This window comes from Liolophura sinensis, chromosome 6 (assembly GCF_032854445.1).
Source record: "Liolophura sinensis isolate JHLJ2023 chromosome 6, CUHK_Ljap_v2, whole genome shotgun sequence".
Taxonomy (NCBI): domain Eukaryota; kingdom Metazoa; phylum Mollusca; class Polyplacophora; order Chitonida; family Chitonidae; genus Liolophura; species Liolophura sinensis.
This window is the reverse complement of record NC_088300.1, coordinates 28,633,753-28,657,275: the sequence shown is the minus strand read 5'-3', so window position 1 is coordinate 28,657,275 and position 23,523 is coordinate 28,633,753. Positions and strand designations below refer to the sequence as shown.

Here is a 23,523-nt window from a genome sequence, read left to right as displayed (position 1 = left end):
AAATGGTATCTTATCTATAGTACCAAGAGCTAGTTCCCTCCATGCAACTATGGTGACCACCCTTTGATAAATTTTGCAAGTTTTAACCATTAACAATGCTGTGTAAAAGATACGCTGCTCAACGTACCTTTCATCCATGGAAAAGGCAACCCCTCTGACAATCCACAATTTCACGGTTTAAAGCAAAGAGTTGGAGTTGAACTCTCACCCTTACAGTCACAGTTTTAAACGACGCTCATTACCCTCCAGTACAGAACTTGGTTATGTAAGCAGTCACTAATTCGTTGATAAGTTTGGAACGTTTTTCTTTGCAATAACTATGCCAAACGTGATTAATAACTTTCAGCATTGGTATTGCTCATTTTACCATTTGTAAAAAGTATAAGGTTTACTCGCCACGCAGTAAGCGACAGTATGAATTATCTCCCCTGTACACTGAACAGTCTGTGTCAAATAACGCAGCGTTCCAGAAAGTATGAAAGCACAAGTGTGAAATTTCACAAACATGACTATTCATTTGTGTTACTTGGCGCGTGTACTATTTTTCTAAATTTCGGTAAAAAAACATTAGCAGTTGAAATAACCACGAGAACTGAACTTCAGACTTTAGTCGTAGATGGCGTTGCTGTCGCCATCAACGGAAGTTGAAATGAAATCCTCGAAAGTGGCGATTGCGTACGCCCCCCTCTTTGCATAAGAAATGATGGCTTCCTGTAGTGTTTTGTAGAATGTATCGGTAACACAGTTCATTCCTTAGTGTGAGGTTTGTATGCTATATTTCTTCGACCGGATTCTACCGATGTAGTTGTGTTGTTATCTGAGACAGACCATTACGATGGTGGCACTACGGGCGGCGCTGGGTGAAATCTGTGTTGGGTGGAACAACCAAGCTGACAGAGGTTCTCCAAGTGACAGAGGAGAGGTTGTACTAACTGCGACCTGTCAACGATGGGGAAAGAGTGTGAGAGGGTTTGGGGAGCGAGGATGAAGATAGTGATGTGTGACAAACTGGATGTGACTGCTTTGCCCAGGATTCTGGAAATGCAAAACAGAGCACAAAATGATAGCATAGAAACTCTGAATGTCTTAGAAAATCGTGATGATGTCGATACGTTAAAGGCACAGGTGAAGGAAAAGTTGATATTTGATACCAGAACAAACCCAACTAATGCTGCACTTGTCCACATGGCTCCCTCTGCAGTTGAAGGAAATGGATTAGTGGATAAGGCCGACACATGTAGCATGGCTGTTGATTCAGAACTTGTGGTTAATGGACATAAATCAAATACTGAGTTGGTATATAATGAGCATAATGGCTGTGAAGACAATATGTATAATGGTAAATCTTCTGTGATTGACAGTGATGTTGAAAACACTGCATCAACAAATGGCTCTACTGTGAGGCATGGTCGAAGCCAGCATTATAATTATGATCATTCCAGCGGGACTGTTGTATCCTCATCCATAGTTGATCGAGATACTTCAGGCTCAGAGATACCAGTATGCTCGAATGACCGGAATCAAACACAGGATGTGTCGGTGAATGTGAACACACCTGATAATAACCGACTGTCCAGGGTACTTGAAAATATCCCCCTTGTCTATATACCGACCACCAAACAACTTGGCCTTATGGGAGACACATCTCATTTATGTCAACAGTCTGTTAAAAGTGACTCTGGCAATATCCCCAGCTCATCTTGTAAAAATGCTATAGACTCAGTAGGTGTTGACGAACACAAAGTTTATCGTTATTGTGAGAGTGTTAGCATTAATGAGGACGAGCAGGACTCTGGGTCAGCATATAGACAATCAGATGGGGAGGTGGCTGGCGTCAGCCAGATCAGGACAGAATTATGTTCAGACACTGACCAGAAAACTGATAAAGCTGATGCAGCTTCATTTACCAGTGTTTCCAGCATAAGTACGGGTACAGAAGTTTCATTATCTACTGCTTCTGCTCTTGACGAAACTATAGATTTAAAAAATGTTCCAGCAGACGGGGAAGACTCTGAATTTATGGAAATAAATTTACACTCTAGAAACTCCTATGAACCAACAAGGTCTCAGGTGCTGGAAGAGACACTAGATGATAAAGGTGCACGGCCCAAGAAGAAAAGTCTTTCTGGATTTCTCTCAAGGTAAAGTTCTGATACTCTTTACTTCTTGATTCTAGATTGGCTCAAAATATTAATAATCATGCATGGATTAAATTTCAATTATTATTAAAGGAGAAGAAAATTTAAATGTCAATCAAATACCATTGAAAAGAGTATGCATTTCCTCGCAGGTGCATGCCATAAAAAATTCTAATATGTACCTCAAGTTGATAAATAATAAATGAAGTCAGCACCAAACTCTGCTGTGGGCATTTTGCCTAAGATCTAGTCCTGAAGTCTTCTGTGTTAGGAGGAGAATTGTAATCAGAAACAGCCGAAGTGCAGTTTGTACATTTCCGGTAGAACTCTTCTTCCCAGAAGGTAGGGAACAGTACAGTTCGTTTTCTGCTTGACGATTGAGAAACCGGAATGTTGGACATAGGCTCCAAGTTTGCACGAACAAGCTGGCAGTTTTAACAACTCTAATTGGCCGATGCGCAACACACCCCCAGCATAAATTACAGGGTGTTAAAGATGGAGGACGCGATGGACTCAGCGATTTATACCAGCTTTGCCGTTTTCAGGTTTTACGTGTATGGCGAGGAAAAATCACAAAATTATGCAGCAGGCGCCACCAGATAGAAAAAAATGTGCTCTTTTCAGCCTGTCATTTTTTAAAGTTTTCTTCTCCTTTAAAGTTAAATTATTATAATTTCAGAAAATGACTTAAGCATTTTGACAATGAATGACAATTTCATCACTAATACATTGTCATTGTTGAAGAACAAATTGAAGCAAAGGCATCGCCATTGTCTTCCGTGTTTAAATTTTTAAAGATTCACATGGGAGGAAAAATGACTCAGGAACCTCTAACCAGTGCTATAGCTGTGAGTTCAAGTCCAGCTCATGCAGGCTTCCTCTCCATTTGTTCATGAGGAAGGTCTGCCAACAATTTGTGGACAGTCTTGGGTTACTCTCACCACAATGCTGGGCTCTTGCTGTCCGCCATCATATGAAGCTATTCTTGAGTACGATGTAAAACACCATTCAGGTACATGTATATAAATGAATTAAATAAATAGACAAATAAAAACTCTAGCTCTAATGGAGGTAAAATGTGGTTGGCATACCCAAATTCTTGTAACTCTTAGATATTAGTAGTTCATTTAGGCAACAGTTACAATTGAATTTCTCTCCCAGTTTTTTTTTTTTTTTTGGAAAAGTAAAGATATAAGAATGTTGTTCATTAGATCAATTAACCATGAGAAAAAAGAAAGCAAAATATTCACACTACAGTTATGTGTATACTGGGTGAAAAGAGGAAACCAGATGTCCCAAAAATTAGAAGAATTAGGGTACATACATGTATCTTAAGCATGGTGTTGGGTGTCATACACGTTAGCAAGCTTTCTTTTAATTATACATACATATACATTTACATGTAAATGACATGCCGCTCCATTATACTGTAAAAAAAAAGAATCTTAGAAATTTTTGAGAAGGTGGAACTAGACTTAAATGGACATATAAGATGATTTGTATAGCAGACTGTGGGTTCAGTCCCAGCCTTGGAGGGCAAATCTTTGCTTCTCTCACCTGTTCATGTATGTTATTATACAGTAAACCTCTGTCTTCAAAGATATGTGTAAGGAGTTCTACATCCTCTTCTACCTTTCCGCACCAGGTGGCATACATGTTTAGAAGCCTACAGTATGATAGCTCTATACATTTACATGCATGATATAACTGCATGTTTGTTAACCGGTAAATTGCCAGTGTGTCAGTTTAGGTCCATTTGTAATACATTTACTGTACAATATATACGTACCTGTGATTGTTAAAGTTCATTTCTTGGAATAGACATGTACATGTATTATCACTTAAGGGTCTTGATCTGTTTTCCAACCTGCAAATCCTTGCTTTTTGTGCAATACCTGGTGACACTGTCATATTGTACATTTGTGCTTGTACTGTACATTATATTCCTACCTTTACTTGAGACCGGTTTCCAGGCCAAAGTGACAAAATTGCTGGTTTGATGTTTTACATGTGTATATAGATATGACCAGACCAGGGTTTGAACCCAGGCCAGCTGATGAGCAAGTTACTCTAACCCTTTTAGGCACCGTAGTAAAGTGGACCTGTTTTCTGTTGTTTCTGTCTCGACTTGTGGTTTATTGTCACTACAAATTGTCTCTGATAATTAATTCCTTAAGTCCTTAATTTTGTTACGGTCAGTTATGCCTGCGGGGCTGACAAGTGTGAAAATGGCAGACATTTTGCCCCGTCCTTGTCATGAAAGATGATCTTCAAGCATATTCAGTGTTCTAAAGGAGTGGACAGCATGTTCTATGACGTTGAGAAAGCCATTTAACAATCTAAATTGTGGTTGATATCCAGCTAAAAGCTTTCTGAGAGATCTAGCATCACATGTAAGATGTAGACCTATAAAGCTGCGCATTTAAACTGAATTTGCTCTGCCACTTTACTGAGATGTTCTCTAGCTGCTAGACCTTGGGTTGTAAATTGGATAAAAGCATACCGATATCAGTTATTAATGTATGATGACACAAAACATCCAGAATGGGTTTTGTATAAAAAAAAAATGTTGCAAATTGAAACATTATAAAGGCGCACTATTCCAGCATTTAGATTTTGAGATGTTTTGTCTTTTCACTCAAAGCACCTCTGTTTTTTTAGTGTCTTTTATAGGTTCTTTCTCTAACAGATTCCTAAATGATTCATACTTTCATGTTTATTTGTTTTCTGCAATGGCTGCAATGTACACATAGATATGTACATGTCGGAGAACTTCCTTAGTTACAGTAGTACATGGATAAACTCTGGACTGGTTTGTGCTAGGCTGTACAATCAGTTGTTATTGACCAGCTGCAGGTGACCAGCAGTAGTACCTGCGGTGTTTATTGATATTTCTCTTGTAAAGGTGTGAGGTCCCAGGGAAATACACAGCAAAACAATTCCAGGGTGTAAATGAGTCCCATGTGGGAACGCCATTTCACTCATGCATGTACATACGCCGTAAATCTGTTCAGCACGGTTATGCTTCACACAGCAGATCTCAAATCAGTTGACAGGTCATATCTGCATGTACTTGTATACACACAACTTCAGAATTGGCCATCTTGCTTCTTAAAGATAGTTTTGTTGCCTTTATGTACAACAAAGACGAATTGTAAATGTCTTTTCTCAAAAGATAGAAGTACAAACTACATGTACACTGTGAGACATGCAAATATTCCTTTCCATACATGTATATCATCTTGGAAAATGTTAAACCTGCAGCAATACATTTGGATGATGCATGTATTTTATTGAATGTTTACACACCAAATCTGGCAAGCATTGAACGCAATTAATTAAGAAATTATTTGCAGCAATTACAAGGGCTAATTGTATTGGTTAGGAAGCAATCTGTATTTCAGTCGTTTACATTTACATGTGCGTGAGGCTGTTAGCAGTTTTTTTCACTGACAGTCACCATTTACACTGCCCTCTGGGTACAGAAAGTAGTCCACATGTATCCGCCCACTTTTACAATGTGTACAGTGTATATATGTATGTATATACAGTATTATGTGCTTGTACGTGTGTGTCCATGAAGACAAAGAACTGAGATATTTTCTTCCTGTGAAGGACAGGATTCAATCTGGACTCTGGTACAGATTGAAACATGCAGTGGGATTTTCACTTGTAAACAATCTAAAACAGATATTGACTACATCTACGTGAACATGTACAGAGTGTATGTTCATTTCTTCCAAGAAATTTCACACATGTATGCATTTATACATGTATGTTGCATTTGGACTTCCATTTGCTTCTTTCTCTGAACATGCAATCTGTCTCAGCAACTTTGAAACGTATTTATGTAATTATTTATTTATTTATTTATTTGTTATTTTACGCTGCCCTCAAGAATATTTCACTTATGTGACGGCGTTAGCATTATGTTGGGAGGAAATCGGGCAAAGCCCAGGGGAAACCCACGAACATCTGCAGGCTGCTGGCAGACCTTCCCACATACTACAGGAAAGGCAGCCAGCACGATCAGGATATATGTAATTATTTATTTATTTATTTATTTGATCGGTGTTTTACGCCGTACTCAAGAATATTTCACTTATACGACGGCGGCCAGCATTATGGTGGGTGGAAACCGAGCAGAGCCCTTCCCAGGTTCCTTCCCACTTACAGCCGGAGAGGAAGCCAGCATGAGCTGGACTTGAACTCACAGCGACCGGATTGGTGAGAGGCTCCTGGGTCATTATGCTACACTAGCATGTAATTAGGAGGATGGACTTAAATGTACATGTGCACATACATGTAAACAAACAATTACATTTGAACTGGTAGTGATGACAGCAGTGATAGTATGTCTACATGCATTTACATGTACATTATGTTGTCAGATGTCTATCAACTATTAATTTCTATTAAATCAACAGAAATACTGTTGATTCCAAGGTTATGGGTGTTTTATCTACATGCCAGAAGTTTTTCTTTCTCAGCAGAAAGGTGTACATGGGTAATGTGATTACTATGTACTTGTATGTTTGCCCCCGACCAAGAAATTCCCTCATTCCTCATTCTTTCACATATGGAAAACCAACTATCAATGCAATTTATGCACATTTTTTAATTTGATTTTGGAGACAAAACTATGTTGGTGAGATTGGTCAGTTTCAGGGCTTCACAAGAAGTATAATTTTGTCAGCCCACACAGAATAATGCCTTCAGAATATCCTTAAATAACAGCTTCCAAACATGCAAAAAGGTTGAAGAATTACACTAGGATATTTTCAAAACTATAGGTATTTGATCTCTTCGTGAAGGTGGTCACCAGCAGGGTGGATCAATATTGGGATCACCTTGTATATGTACATGTATGTTTGTCCTGCTGTCCAATATTACATTAACTAAAAAACAAATGGGTGTAGAATTACCAGCATTAAGAATACATGTGCATATATGATGTAGACCATCCCACCCCCATTCCCCTTCAGATTTCTATGTTCATTTTCCAGTATCCAGGGAATGGTTTTCCCCTTTCAAGTGTGTCTTTCCCCATACAGACAGTATTTTCAGACACTGAAACAACCAGCCTGAGTGCCATATTTTAAAGGTGAATTTTTATAGAGATCAATTTTATGTGTTATTCCTTAACCTACATAATTGAAGCGTTGTAAAATAGTTCCCTCCTTAGTCCTGGCCCTTGTCATGGAAGAAAATTACTCTTGAGTTCTTTAAAGCAAAGGTAGCAGTTACCTCCCCTATGACTTTTTTTGAAGTCCAGATGCTTGACCTGATTGACATTCATGATAAAGTACACTCCTTGGCCATTGCTTGTGAAGTACCTTTCTGATTGGCTGTTGGCAAGTCTGTCTTTAAATCAAGACAGTCTGGTTTTTGCTGAAAGGTCAGCTCTTTATGTACCAAGGCTTTGAGGAATCCTTCAGTGACTTAAGGCCATGAAGTGTACAGCTGTCAGTATCATGATTATTAGGTTCATCCTGCCATGACCTAACTTCTGGCCTCAAAGCTAATATAAATTTGCAATAAATCTTAAAGTAAGAAACACAGAATTTAATTTCCTTCAACCCAAACAGGTTTATTGTTTGAAGGTGTGTTTGGATAACATTGCTGTATTAATTCCCCCAGATGCGTAAAATCTCTAATTTTCAGAATTTCCTACCTGAAGAGGGAAAAATTACCTCAGTTAGATCTCGTGACTTTCTCATGGTTGTGCTGTCGCACATGCATCGCTCTCTACCTTTCTCTTTACATCACTGCCACCAAGAGATAAGCTTAACCTTTGGAGCCTTGGGAGACGCAGGTCAGCCTCATCACTTGTGTCCCCCCATGGAACTATTTAATCAGCATTCACCGATAAAATTGTGTTCGATGTTGGTTAGAATCATGTTGCACACACTCTGGATAAAGAGAATGCATGTGTATAAAGTATTATTACAGACAAATGTTGAGACGGATTGTTTGTGTTTTCTGACATCCCGTCCTGCCTCCTCACCATGACCTAGTGACCTTGGTGTTCTTCAAGAATTCTGTAAATAATTTGCCTTTGTTTTTAATGATGTAAAGTGGAAGGTTGTGAGCCAAGTAAGGAGTATGAGGATTCCGTTCCTGCTAAAATATGATGCACTCTCTAAGCACATTTGATGTCATAGCACATTTAATTAGGTTAATATTTTACCATTATCTGTGACCTGTAAACAAAGACATGCATGTAAGTGTACCGGTCAAGCCCACATGTACATGTAATCAAAATCATGCCTCAATAATGATTATGGCTTTAATATTGAGGAAGACATCAGCCATTACCGTTGTTCACTCAGTCACATCTCTGGTACATCGTGCGTGTATACTGATTCATGTGGTATGCATTTAAACCAAGGCGATAACCATTGTGCTGGTATGTTTATCTTGAAGACAGAGACATGTAAATGTTCTTACATGGACAGGCACAGCGGAAACACTTCTAAACTTGGGATTTGGAAGTGGAGGGAGACAGTTTGAGCTAGTTATCAATGGAAAGGAGGGTCCAGGGGCGTGCCTATGGAAAAGATGGTGGAGTGGAGTGGAGTTGAACTAATTGGATTACATGAAATCTGATCCTGATTATGTGGAATCATCGACATATGCATCATAAACAGTGTCTCTTTGTAATGTACATGTACATGTGTACATGGAGCTTAAAATAAGTTGTCAGGATTTATTGATTGTGCTCTGATTTGATAGGCTGTAATTTGAGAAATAGGGATCATGGTGTCTATTCACGGTGTCTACTACTTTATCTTGGTTTTTTAAAATAAATGGTTTTCTCCAGTTAGGTCAAGACCTTCGAGTAAGGAAAAAGGTCTACCCTAATTCTTTAACCTTTTCACATATGAAAAAGCAATTTTCAGCGCAACTTATGCATATTTTAAAGTTGATTTTGGTGACAAAACTATTAGATCTGAGACCTGTTTTGTTCTTTCCAGCTTGACTTTCAGTACAGAATTATACTCTTTGATTTACATTTACTAACCTAGGTCTCAAGGATGCTGTATTCAACATGTCAAAGCCATATGCTGTAAAAGTATGTTTCCTTTAACCCTACATTAATTTGGAATTCATACCACCTAAGTTTTGTGTGAATAATGAAGACCTTAACGTGAAATTTAACACAGATGTGCTTGGCCCATTGACAGCAAGCTAATCTTTGGTAACCGTCTCTCTCAATGCATTTCGCACACACATGGAATTACCGGAAGAAAATAAGATCATGGAATGTTAAGATTCAAAGCAAGAAGATTTACACTTTTAAAAGGGCCATAGACATTTTGTTTTGGAGTCTTAACTTTAATGTATGTTTTAATAATGAAAGAAGGAACTATAAGCAACTGGTGTCAAACTGTCCACCCAAACAATAGTCACATGATTCGAAAATGGCAGTTTGGAAAGTACTGATGCTGGCCGAGGGGATGTGTTAATTACATTTCTATTACCGTAATTGCGGCATTATTGTTGTTATTATTATTCAGGCATAATGAGGTGATATCAATTTAGAATCACTTAAAGATCACGTGAAACTAGTTTTCGTTGCGTACAGCTTTGACACTTAGAAGAGAGCGCAAACGCCAGTACCAACTCCCAGTTTCATAAATGGAAGGATTCAGAGCGGTTAATGTGGAAGCTAATCTGGGAACGTGGCCAATTGATTTGAGAGCTAGGTAGTCATATAAGTCTTAAATAGCATCATAGCATGTAGCATCTGTCTCTGAATATCATTTGATCAGTACCTTTTGAAAAAAATAACCATTTATCTGGGTGATAGATCTGGATATCTATACACGTTTGACGTCATGGAGATATGGTCTTAATGTTTGTCCTGAAAGCAGTTGGTGATTTTAATGTGCAGTTGATACAATGCAGAGATATACATGTACATTATGTTTAGCCTGATTTTCTGCTTTACACTTTCTGCCTCCTGTTATACTGCTGAATTTGTACAAAGAAAACAAAATGCTCAAAGGTAATGTTACTTGGATGTTTATTGTAATAAAACGCTTTTTTCTTCATGAATCCATAATAGGATAGTTGTTAATTGTAGCGAAGTGGTCTTTGGTGCGATTAGTTTGGTGCTTTATTTCGACTAGAAAATGAGAACGTTTTACAAATGATTGCAGAGTATTTACCGAATTGTAGGCGTCAAGAATCAGAGATATATTGACATATATCTCTCAAATTTACTAGTTAAAAATGTATCACGGACACAATTGCATCATATTCCTTTGATCTTGACACTTGATATGTGATGGTACTACACGGCATGTTCTTTTATAGTGGAATCTTCACTGTGTTCCGGAATCAGACGGATTGCCATGCATTGTTTAAATTAGATGTGCTATAGACAGCTCACAATAAATTTTATATCTGGCAGATTAAACTAAGCAGCTTGATATTTACAGGTACACACCTGGTGACATTTATATATACGTGCACGTACATGTACACATCATACTATAAAAATATTGATATCTCAATTGTTTTATATCACTGTTTACCACACCTGAGTACTGACTTTTGTTGATAACTGATTACTTTTATATTCATATTAGCCCCATTATGAAACTTTGATGTCATGGAAATATATGTAATCTGGGATGAATGTAACTGTTCTAGCCCTAGTTTACTGTAGCAGATCTAAATTATACATGAAGGCATGTATTTTAGGGCAATCTTTATGTATGCAAAGACATGTAATTCAGATATACAGGTATATGTAAAAACAATTCAACCTGGCACTGAGCGGCAATAAAATGTCAAACAATGCTTGTGCATGTAGCTACATGTATCTTCTAGCTGTAGGCATTGTTCTATTTGAGGCGTTACCATGAATATTCTCCTGTACTATTGTAGTATCTTATTAAAAAAGCCCTTTGGGGAGTCCGACTGCTGTTTCCATTTGCATGGGATAAATAGAGTGGAGGGATTTGAAGCCCTATTGTTTCACCTGGCATGAGGTCTTTACTGAAACATTTTGCACACCCAACTTTCATTCGTATGTGAGAAGTATTAGTTTGTACACAATTTAATTACACAAGGCAGGTGATCCTCTAGAAGTGCATGATCTGCACAACTACAGAGTAATGACAAAGGTCCTCAAGTTAATGGCTTTGTGGAATTAGTAATAGCAAATGTCAGTTTGATGGCAGGTATTAAGGTTTTACATCATTTGTGTTGGATTGCATGATTAAAAACCAAGTATGTATGTCTTTTTATTAGAAAGCAAATTATATATGCAGCTGCTGTTTTTTGTATGTGTAAACCGTTAGCTCTGTGAATGACAATACGGTTAAACACAAACCAGACTAGAAGGCACATCCTTGAGATCAAACTTCTGCCACAAGCAATCAACATACAAATTCATACACTACAGACGTGTGTCAATGATGAATAATTGGTCCTTAGTCAAGTGCAGGATTGCATTCTAATGTTTGCATTTATATATTTTTCATAAAGTTGCTGACAGACAGACAAATAAATGCTGGCAAAAATATAACCACCTTGGTGTAGTTAATAATAAATGTATAGAAAGTGTAAAGGTTAGAGTAAATCCAACCTTCTCTAGACAACAACACCAGTGATAAGGAGTGACGTTGAGAAGCTGAGTGAATACCAACATAGGCATGGGTAAATGTAACATCTGTACTGCTGCGTACATATGATATGGATTAGGAGAGAATTGTAAATTAATAGAGAAATGTAAACATTAAAGAAAATGTAGACATTTTCAGGACTGGAAAGCCAAATTGTAGTGCATTATTACGAGGGCACAAGATAATCCATTCACATGTTTTTCGGTACTTAACAAGATTGAACTCTTCTCTAGTAGTGCATGTGTTACAAAAGCTCATTGACATTGCTTGGAATATATAACCACCAGTATCAAAAGATTTCACTGCCCATGGCAGGGTGCCTATAGAAGCCTGTGAAACCCAGCATTTCTGTGGACCAAGCTGTGTTAGGCAAACAATCCAAGGGCAGGTAGAGCAGCTGTGTTGTTGTTGCAGTGTTTGTACTGCGTGCTCATTCATGCACATCCAGTAGGTTTGTGAGTGAGTAAGGGTTTTATACAGGTGCGACCTGTAGCCCACATGTTAGCGACGGCAGGGTAGGTTCACCCCTGTGCTTAAAAAAGCGGTGAGACCTTCCACAGAAGAATGTCAGAAGAACATAGTTGTGTCATGTGACTGGGGGTGACCAGGTTGCTGTGTTAAAACAAAAAATGAGATACATGTAGGATGATACATGATTAAAAGCCAAGTATGTACCTGACTTTCAGTTGATAACACTCCTTAGACAAGTCTGGTCAGGTATTAGAAGTAGGAATTGTTTAGCTATGTCTGAAGGTGGGGGAGTAAAGTTGTGGGACAAAGAAGAAGCTGTGTCACCCCTGCTGGGTCAGGGATGAGATAATCACCTGGGCTGGTCCACTTTTGAATGCTGTCCACACAGAGGGGGATTAAGTGGTTTCATTGGGTGAGGAAGTGGCGAACAGGAAAGCTGTGTTGATCAGGGAAGTTTACCTTATGCTGAGGGAAAGCCATGGTGTATGATCAACTTGGCTTTGATAAGATCTGATTGTGACAGACTGGATATTAGATCTGACTGTCATTTTGTCTCTGACTGTTGGTGGGAAGAAGGCTAGCCCTTTCCACCGGGATGATACTGTGTCCAACAAGTACCAAACAGCTGATACACAAAGCTACTGAGTGAGTACATATACATGATCTTGGCCCTTCTGTCAGTTCTGGTGAACAAATGTTAAGCAGGAAGCACAACATGAGCTAGTTTCATGCAGATGAGTGCAATAACTCTGTTAGGGGCGGTGTGATGAAAGGACAAACATAATACATGTGCAACCTGCTTTTCAGCTACATGTATGTAAAATCCTCACGTTTGTTCTTTTCAAAAACGGCTCTGTTGAAACCTTAGTGTCGTAGAATGTTAGACATTTTATGTTTTGTGGTAGGGAGGTCTTTCTGATTGTGAACAATCTTATCATGTGTGTACAGGTATAACTCATCAACAGTTCTATCTGTACACTGTACATTAACTTTACTTGTACACTGTACATGTACTAGGTACATATCCATGTAGGCGTACACTTTATCTGTCATTATTCATTATGTTTAACCATACATATACACTGTACATGTACTAGGTATATATCCATGTACAATTACACTTTATCTGTCATTCATTATGTGTAACTATACACATACACTGTACATGTACTAGGTACATATCCATGTACGTGTTTACTTCATCTGTCATTATTCATTATGTGTAACTATACGTATACACTGTACATGTACTAGATACATATCCATGTTCGTGTACACTTTATCTGTCATTCATTATATGTAACTATACGTATACACTTTATCTGTCATTATTCATTATGTGTAACTATACGTATACACTGTATATGTACTAGGTACATATCCATGTTCGTGTACACTGTATCTGTCATTATTCATTGTGTGTAACTGTACGTATACACTGTATATGTACTAGGTACATATCCATGTACGTGTACACTTTAGCTGTCATTATTCATTATGTGTAACTATAGGTATACACTGTATATGTACTAGGTACATATCCATGTACGTGTACACTTTATCTGTCATTATTCATTATGTATACACAGTGTTCTCATACCCGTCATCACTTGTGTTGTTTGACTTAAAAACGCAACATAAGTGCATGGATGTGTGGAAATGTATCTGTCACTGACTCACATGATTCATGTACATACACATGCACTTACGTTTACCATTTGTTCAGGCACCATTTGGAAAAACTTTCACATGCAGTACATCAATATGTACAAAGGTACACATGTACAGTCAATACAAATACTTCCACAAAATTGAAATGTATTTGTTTTATACGATATTCTTTCTTAAGCCTCAAAGCGAAAGTTGCAGACATGTATATTGAATGCAGTCAAGCTAATGCTACATGAACTGTGGGGAATGTACATTCTCTTTCAATGATTAGCTGTTCTATATTAGAATTTGGATGATGCCTGTACTTTCATTATTTGTATTTTGAAGAGCAATTTCCAGGTCAGCTTTATTTACCTGTACATGAATATTCATTGACATGTGCATGCACATCTTATGTGTTTTTTATCCACTGAAATCTCTCATTGTTTCGTTACACAAACTGTGCATTCCCCACGCATAGTCATAACAAAGTACAGTACTTACAGTTATCTAAAATTCTCATGTTAATTATGAGATTGTCACTTAAAGCTGAAACTGAACGAGAGCTGACTGGATTTGAGCCTGTGACCTCATTTGTCAGGGGCCGATCAGTTTAATCAGAGTAGGGTCTGTGTCACCGTCTTTATTTAAGCATGGAAATGTGGCCCTGATAATACTGCCTTGATGCGGAGTGGTTAGACCTTAACTCCAATATTGGAGAGGAGAAGATACTGATAAAGGAATAGATGATTGCACATGACTCACTGACAAGCCTTTGGCTGTGTCTTCATGCAAGGCAGGACAAGTTCATTTATATTGAAGGTGTAGTGAAGTGAAAGCTTCAAACTTTTTGTGAAAAAATAAATGTGCTTGTCACCACTTGACAGTTGTCTTTTACTTGTTCAGTGTATAAAGAACCAAAGAGAATTGTTTTTGTATTTTGTTTTATTACTGGGAAGTAAAAATGTTTTTATTATTTTATATATTTGATTATTTTTGAACATCACGAGAATATGTAAACTGTGCATAAAGTTGATAAAACGAACACTTACATGTATCTCCACTGATGTCAACCTGGAAAAGAGAAAAGCTCTAAATGTAGATCTATATTCCTGTACTTGTTTAAGTTCTTCAGTGCAATTTGAAATCTAAATTGAAACAAAGACAGCACTGTGGATAAGATGTTTTCTAATTAACATTTGGAGAATATGCTGGACATAAAATCAGCTGGGTTTTGCATGCACCAAATTAGATCTTGCTATTGGCCATTTGGCTGAATGAGTTAATTGAACCAAGACACAGACTGACCTTAGAATCTAAGTGGATGTTTGTGTTCAGGAAAGCTCATACTTTCCAAGATTAAAAAAATAAAATCTGTAGGCCTTCTGCTTTCATGAGGTGCAAGCTCTAGAGTTTGGATTGCGCTTTACCCGCTTAAATCCAGTTTCGGTGTGAAGATTACATTAATAAAACATGTATATGTATGTAAGACAGGCAAATCTTATGGTAAATTTATGTCTTTGTATAAGTACCTATATGTCCATACAGTGGATGCTCAGTGTACATGTACATACAGGACAGAGCAAAATTTTTAAACCTGATAGTTATTAAGGTGTAGGAGAGCAAACTATTATGTTGGGTATTTACTTGTTTTCCTACACTGCTTCATCCTCTAACTTTTTGTGATCCCCTGAGAGACAAAGTAAGGTATTGAACAGACAGTTATTTCTTTACATACTTCAGGCTATGCCTGCATGTTGTCTTGAACAGGTAATTGTTTTACTGTGACGAGGCTGATTGATTCGCTCCACTGCGTTAAGCCCCCTGTGGTGTTCATCAAGCTAATATGTAGGGTTTTTTTTTTACCTGATCTTTTTTCTTCTTTTTGCCCTTCTCCTCTTAATTTTTCTCCACCTGAACACGTTTTGGTTGAGAGATTCATGTTTGTGTTTCGCAAACCAGATTTAATATACATGTTCATGGTAGGGTTTAATTTCCTGCACATTGTCGCACAGTTTGGATTAAATGTGTGGCTGGATCATGTATTGCCATTATGCACTGTAGTTTTTGGCCAATGTTACATATCCTCATGTATGTGTTTATGTAAATCTATGTGTGAAAAGCCAGTTCATTGTGGTTGGAGTAATATTAAAATAGTCTATATGCTAATGTACATGTATGATCTATCTTTTATTGCTAAACAAATCATACAGGTCGTATAATTGAATGAGATATCATATTACTCATCAGAGATTGAGTTTGTTAGTTTGAAAAATATCCAATATCCTGAAAAATATTTGATAATGTCAGTTAGCAATATTTTTGTCATTACCTTTTTTATTATCCTTTCTTTGTGTGCCATTGGGGCCTCCGTGGCTCATTTGGTTAGTGCACTAGCACAGCGTAATGACCCAGGAGCTTCTCACCAATGGGGTCGCTGTGAGTTCAAGTACAGCTCATGCTGGATTCCTCTCCGGCCGTACGTAGGAAGGTGTTGTCAGCAACCTGCGGATGGTTGGGGTTTCCCCTGGGCTCTGCCCGGTGGCCGCTGTAGTATAAGTAAAATATTCTTAAGTACGGCGTAAAACACCAATCAAATAAATAAAATAAATAAATAAATCATGTGTCATTACACTTTTTCTTTGTACATTGTACAGTACGTTTCCCTTTTTTAGCAATAGATAATGATGTGAAAAGCAAGAAGACATAATACATTTATTTAAGTGCTAGGCTATTCCTCTGCTCACGAGGGTACATGCATGCATACAAGTGCATTCCTGGAGATTACAAGAATAAGGGAAATGATGTGCCACAGGCTGCAGTTGTCTTCTTTCTTGAGTGCTGCATGTTTGGCTATGTTGTTTTCCACTATATGATTCTAATCTTAAAGCCACAAGCAGTGTTAAGACTGTTTCACGTCCATGCCTCTCTAACATGAGACTCTTAACGTTTTAATCCTGAGGACTTTGCACCTGAGGCTAGCCCACATTAATCTCTACCCCCCAGTGACCTGACTGTAGCCAGGTTATAATAGTCACATGTATAGATAATAAAGCCATCTTACCAGTTAGTGAGTGTAGATGGAATGCTGGAACATACACGAACATAACTGGATATAATGTGACAGCATAGTATTGCACATTGTAGAATTACATGTACATGTACTTCATCTTTTAGCATTTCTGCATTCCACAGTAACCACTCTGTTACAAGTGTTTTTTTTTTTTTTTTTTTTTTTACTTCTGCATGACACTAGCCCATCCACTGTAAATATTTGGGGGCGGTGAAAAATCAACTTTCAGACATGTATTTGTATTTGATCAGTACATGTGTCTGTGTAAAAAAAATACGTGTAAATTTGAGATAAAGTAATATGTGTAATTTATATTGTATCACGTACATGTATATGTATCTGATATGTATGCACAAATGTACACAAATCTGTACATATCATACATGTATCGTTACCTGAATGTTGGAGGTAACAGATATTCTTTTCACCATAACCTTTTCACCTTAATTTGATTTGGCTGATAAGTTAAGCTCACATGACAAAAGATCATGGGGTTTCCAAATCACACACTTGGGCTTCTTATGCGTCAATATACATGGCGCAGTTTGGATGTACTGTCTGACCAAAGAGCAGAGTACTTCAAGAGTTCACTCAAATTGGGTCAGACAGGTTTTAGGGACTTCAAAAAATGGTGTAAATACATATATACATGTAGTACTTCATTTTGCACATTTGATTTGGAATTGGGAAGATTTGAGCAAAGGTGTTGCTCTCTTCTGATTTAGGAACAGTATTGATCGGGATATACATGTTATGATGTATAACTCCAAAAGCAACTATGCACTCCTATATTCATTTGAATGCACATCAAAAAAAGTCAATTCTTGTTGTTACTTCATTTTGTATGACGTGTAGTCCAGAGCATTGTAAGTACATAGACATGAACAAGCCTCCCATTGATTTTATCATGCAGTTCATGTAAGTGTGGAAAAAGTTAATCTTGTTTTGGCCAGATATCAGCATGATTAATTAGCTAGGGGTGGGGGTCAAGCAGGGTTTGAGATTACATTGATCTGTCATCTATGGACAGTGAAATGTCTGCCACCTCCATACTCCATCTCACACAACACTTCAGCTGTACAACTTACCATAGTTTAAATGGGAGTGTTATATGTACATAACCTCTGACCCCCTGCATCACTTGAAGGTGAAGGTACATGTAGTAATGGCAAAGCGGTGATGTTGAACAGATTCCTCCTTCATTGTGTATGTGTGAAACACCTTAGGTGTGCAATTCATGTTTATGCTCTTGCTTTTTATGGTCATAGTTTGACATTTAAGGTTTAGTTACAGCGTAAAGTTTATGGTTAGTCTTTGCATTTCAGATTACCTCAGCAACAGTAACAACAGCAGGCACATGTAACCATGTAACAGTAGCAATTTGGATGCACATGTAACAGTAGCATTTTGGATGCACATGTAACCGTAGCAATTTGGATACACGAAGGTGTTGAGAACATGCAAGTGGATTGATCAGTGTGACCATGAGGGTATTTTCTTTGTAACAAGTGAACAAATTTGAAACAAGTGAATAGCTATGCAGTTATTAACACCTCCACTTTGGACAATTATGAAGGACTTTATATGGCTTATGGAGAAATATTTAGTTAACATACATGTATGTGATAAAGGCAGATCATGAAACGAAAAAAATGTAATGCTCTGTCATGATAATAATCATGCACAATCTTCTCCACCTCTCTGGACCGCAACTAATTGGAACAGGTTTGTTGACATTCATATTAGTATACATGTATTTAACCTGTCAAACTACATGTAATAGGCCAGTATAGGTTTTTGTGTCACAGTGTAACACTCCTTTTGACCTTGGTAGTTCTGTATTACTGTTGAGCATTGTCTTTAATCATCTTACGTTTGTGATTACAATCCTTTGAATCAGTAGAAGATAATTAAAATGTCATTCAAAATACAGGTGTGTATAATCAGCAGTTGTGTGATACGTATTCTGCTGTACCAAACAATGTTGTTCCACCTGGTATAAATAAAGCCTTCTTAGCCAGTACGTCTCACCTGAACTGCATGTACATGTAGGCAGGTGGACTGAAGGCTTAACAAGAGTGGAATGCATGAATCTGTATTGGCTTGCATGTGTACATTAGTCACCAGGTTTCTGGAATCAATATTCCCAGGCAGCACATACAGATATTTCCTGATGATCAAGGAAAACAAAACTCCCAAGATTTATCTAAGGGCTGTAACTCATAAATGTGTACATGTATGAAAGTGATAAAGAGTGAGTTGGAACAGGGCCTGGTTGTTTACTCAGTAGGGAACTTGTAAAACTCCTTCCCATAAAACTCCTGTATCAAGACGACCCAAAGCTGTGAACTCATTAATTCTTCCCTTTATTACATCACAATTATCTGTGTATGTGTGCTCATAAAACATACAGTATCTGCAGTACACAAACACTGCAATTGATGAAAGTGGGAATTAATTATGCATGCACAAGCTTTTTGTGTGTGTAATGTGTAAAATTGTCAATTTTAGATGTAATGCTAAAGTGAGTTCACAGATTTTACTGTTAAAACCAGCTGAGGTGTGCAGCTACTGTACATGTATGTGACCTAAAATTTCGTCCATGACTGATTCATTTGCCAGATTCTGAGATTTAGCTAAGGAATGTGTCTTAAACGGTATGATTTACATGTACATCCTATATAAAAAAATGTATGTGTCAGCATGAAAAAAATAAACAAACAATTTGTCACCTGTATTTTTCTTTAAAAATCCAGTTTTTGAGTGATTTTTTATCGCAGTACTTTCAGTGATCTCCCCTGGCCAGAGTGTCACCACCTACATGTGTGGTGTGGGGCAGATCAATCAGTTCCACTTGTACAACTGAAAAGCTCAGATATTCAATTTGTTGCCTTGGGAACTAATGTGAATCAGTGTCCATGGCTTTGACAAGGTGGTTAGCCAGGGTCATGTAATTTTCCTCTAGCTGACCAGTGAATGAGCAAACACAGAGGCCATGGTGGTTTATCATTAACTTTATTTTGATTTGACAGTCAGCCTTTAGTGTAACCATTGGCATGAGAGCTGGCTGACAACAGTGTAACCATTGGTTTGAGAGCTGGCTGACAACTGACCACTTGAGATGAGATTGCTGTTGAATTGTTTTAGGTACATGTACATTATCAGCGACTTATCACCTGAGGCTTGTGTGGTCAGGAAAGGTCCACTGTGACCTTTTACTATAATATAGTATGTGACCAGCTAGTACAAGTTCACTGGCCAGTAGCCTGTCTCTTTGGGATAAATGCTTCCTGCCATCATGCGTTCTGCAGGATGTACAGGTTAATGTGTATACATGTACAACCAGAAGACAGTGTACGCGTACATACATAGCATACATCTAATACTGTATATGTATTTGGCATTTCATCCATGAGACCATGACTAAAGTACTCATTTTTCCTCATTCTGAGAGTGTTACTTACCTTGAAAGGGTATTTTGCATTTTTGGGAGATGTAGAGTGATATTTCTTTCTGGAAAAAGTGTGAGCACCAAAAGTCACTTTTATTGGGAAGTGTTTCATACTATGGTGTCCTTTGTTGTAGTGTTTGAACTGGTTATTACATACACTTGTAGGTACACTACGTGTACATGTTTTTTTTTTTATTTTCAGTGTCTTTTGCCTCTTTCCTTATACATTTAATTTGGTAGCTATATATACATGTACATGATGTGCCATATTCACCAGAGTGCTGTTGGCATATAAATCGCAATCTCGGCAGTAAGGGATGAGTGCCCCTTTGTCATATTTGATGAGAAGGTTAATCTCTCTATGATGGGATGAATTAAGTAGAACAGATGAAGTGGGTGTTGTAATTATGGCTGAATGCAAGACGACATGTCTAGCATCTTTAACTGTACTGCATACATGTAGTTGGAGGTGAATACAAGCATTCTGTTTAAACATTCCACTGTTTGTGTGCATGACTACATTAATTTTGGCCATGGGCTAAATTCCCCTGTCTTCATTAAACAAAAAAGTGCTAGTAATTAGATTTCCAATTCAAATACAGCTTCATGATGTTTTTCAGCACTAGTTGGTTTTTCTTTATGCCAGAGTTGACAATATTCAGCTTATTACACAGAGTATTTTTTTTCTGAGAGTTAACCAATTTGTTCAGCTCAGGTATATGTATAAACCTCAGGTTAGAGGGATGTGTGTCTTTATTATTTCTGATTTCTTCACTGATTAATGTGTACTGAGAGAGCAAGACGAAAAATGCAAACAACTACAGACAACATTCCAGTCTATTCGTCAGAACCGTGAAAGATACTGTTTTCCAGCTCAGTGAAGCTTGCATGTACATCTGTCTATAGGCCTTGGTTGTCACAACATTTGCTATTATGTACATGCAGTTTCAATCCTTTCTCCAAGCAGGCCTTTACATTGAGTGTCTCATATGCTCTTTATTTACTTTTTTTCTGCATTCTGAATGTTTCTTTACCTCTTATGTTAACTTTTGCAGTATTCATCAGAACGGCATTATCATGAGGGACCTTCAATATCCTTTAAGGATAAACTTGTACAGTACGGTACATGAATACATACATTTGTAAATGCATAGCCCGAAGCTATAAAACCCTTGGATTTGCCAGGGTGTCAGTCCATTTTTCTGTGTTATAGTATATACATGTACCATATACTCCACATAAATATAGCTTGGTGCATTGATGGTTTAGGAGATACTTTATCTCTCACTGTCATACTCATGTTTACAAAGCATATGTGTGGCACTGCAGTTTTCATTTAGGCTCCAGAGAATAAGGTAAACAACCCATAAACAGCTCTTGTATAAACCAATAGCTTAATTGTACAATCTACACACAAGGGCTATTGATGTTTCCATGATGATGAACACTTTCACAGCTCGGTCATGCTTCTAAACGGTTCATCCACATCTACATACATGCACATGTTTGAATTGTACTGTGTGCATGGCAGGTTTAGTTTTACATTTCCTATCGGCTAATAATACATGTAGATTTAGGAATTTTGTGGGGTTCTATTTATTCTGGTTGACCTATGGATCTGGATGGGCATGTTCCTGGTGTGAGTGTCAAGCAGCATTTTCCATGAACCACAATACCACGTGTGTACATGTAGATGGTATGTGCACACTTACACACTGTGAGTGCACTGTGCATGTACTGTACATGTATATGGTTATATAAGTGAAATACTCTTTGAGTTCGATGTAAAACACCTTTATTAAATAAATAAATGTACATGTATGTGTAAATCAGGGTGTGTATATATTGGCTGTTGTGTGCACACCTGTATAGCCACTATGTGTACTGTAGCCTCTGGATGTACTCCAGAGTGACTGTGTGTACACCATGTCTGACTGCATGTACATGTACCTGTTAGAACTGACAATCATGTATCATACACACATTTACAGGTAGATATAGTATAGGTTGTTTTGTTTCATCTCAGATTTGTCATCAGATTAAAACAAGGTTCAGACTATCTGGCAGCCAAATTACGTATTAAAATACACATGTGGCATGTTCATGATCATCATGATCGTTTTAGGAATGTTGTCACAACAAAACTGATGGTAGTGTCGGCCCATGTGGTCAACTGTGTATTTATATTGTAAAATAGTCAAAATATCTATTAGTGATCAACATCAGCAATGGTAGCTTGTTCATGTTATGTTCAAGTAGGCTTGCATGCAAACTGTACGATGATGTAGGTTCATTTTAACTTGACTCACATGCTCAGTGTAAGAAACTGTAAACAAACAGTTTGAACATATTCCCTGTCCTTGTCTCTTTGTAGAAACTTGTTTTCACGGAAGCCCAAAGATGTGAATGCTGCATATCAGAGCGCTCCAGGCTGGAAGTTGTTTGGTCGAATCCCACCCAAAGAGTCGGAGAAGAAAGATGCAAACCAAGTTTTGGAAGATTATCAGGCCAAACAGAAAACAAACACCACAGAAAACTATGGCCGAACCAAAAAGCAAGACATCGAGGTTCTTTCCACAACTGCCTTAATTCTTGAAAACCGCCCAATGTAAGTGTTTTTGGTTGAATATCCAGATTCATGTAAATCACCTGCCATTACAGCAGCTACTTTTGTTACTTTCCAGTGGTTTTCCCCAGAGCACTGTTGTCCTCCACTCATGAAACTGACTGCCATCATATGTAAATCTAGGATTAATCAACAGCGAAAATAAAAACACCTTTTGAAGGTGTTAAGAGTTCATATGTCATCGCTTGAACTTGGCGATTGTAACACAATGATACGGTTGACATAATACCTGAGAGTGAAGGAAGAGAGTAGAAGGTGCAAGTTGTCGAGATTTGTTCAGACAGATATTTCCCTATGTTTTTTGCTTCAGAACTAAATGTACTTTTTTCTCACTCTGTGTTTGATCTCTGCTCTGTGGGTAAATGTCAGGTGTTGTGTGGAGTGGGGAGAAGTCGAGTGTAATTATCCTAACACTGGTGTCTCTGTGATACAGCCCCACCAACACAGACCTGTCTCTCAGCACACAGTCTACAATG

General features: G+C 37.8%; 1 protein-coding gene across 2 annotated transcripts in view; it reads left to right on the top strand.

The window, feature by feature from the left end:
- The first annotated feature begins 652 nt into the window (after positions 1 to 652).
- LOC135467841 (TBC1 domain family member 12-like) overlaps positions 653 to 23,523 on the top strand; it is a 37,765-nt gene continuing 14,894 nt past the window's right edge. Inside the window, exons 1-2 of one of the 2 annotated variants that reach the window (XM_064745730.1) lie at positions 653 to 2,141; positions 22,796 to 23,029. In XM_064745730.1, the coding sequence (XP_064601800.1) occupies positions 949 to 2,141; positions 22,796 to 23,029 (1,427 nt within the window). In that variant the 5' untranslated portion in view covers positions 653 to 948. Of the gene's footprint in view, positions 2,142 to 12,746; positions 12,893 to 22,795; positions 23,030 to 23,523 lie in introns of those variants that run through there. The other variant, XM_064745731.1, reaches the window with a different exon arrangement.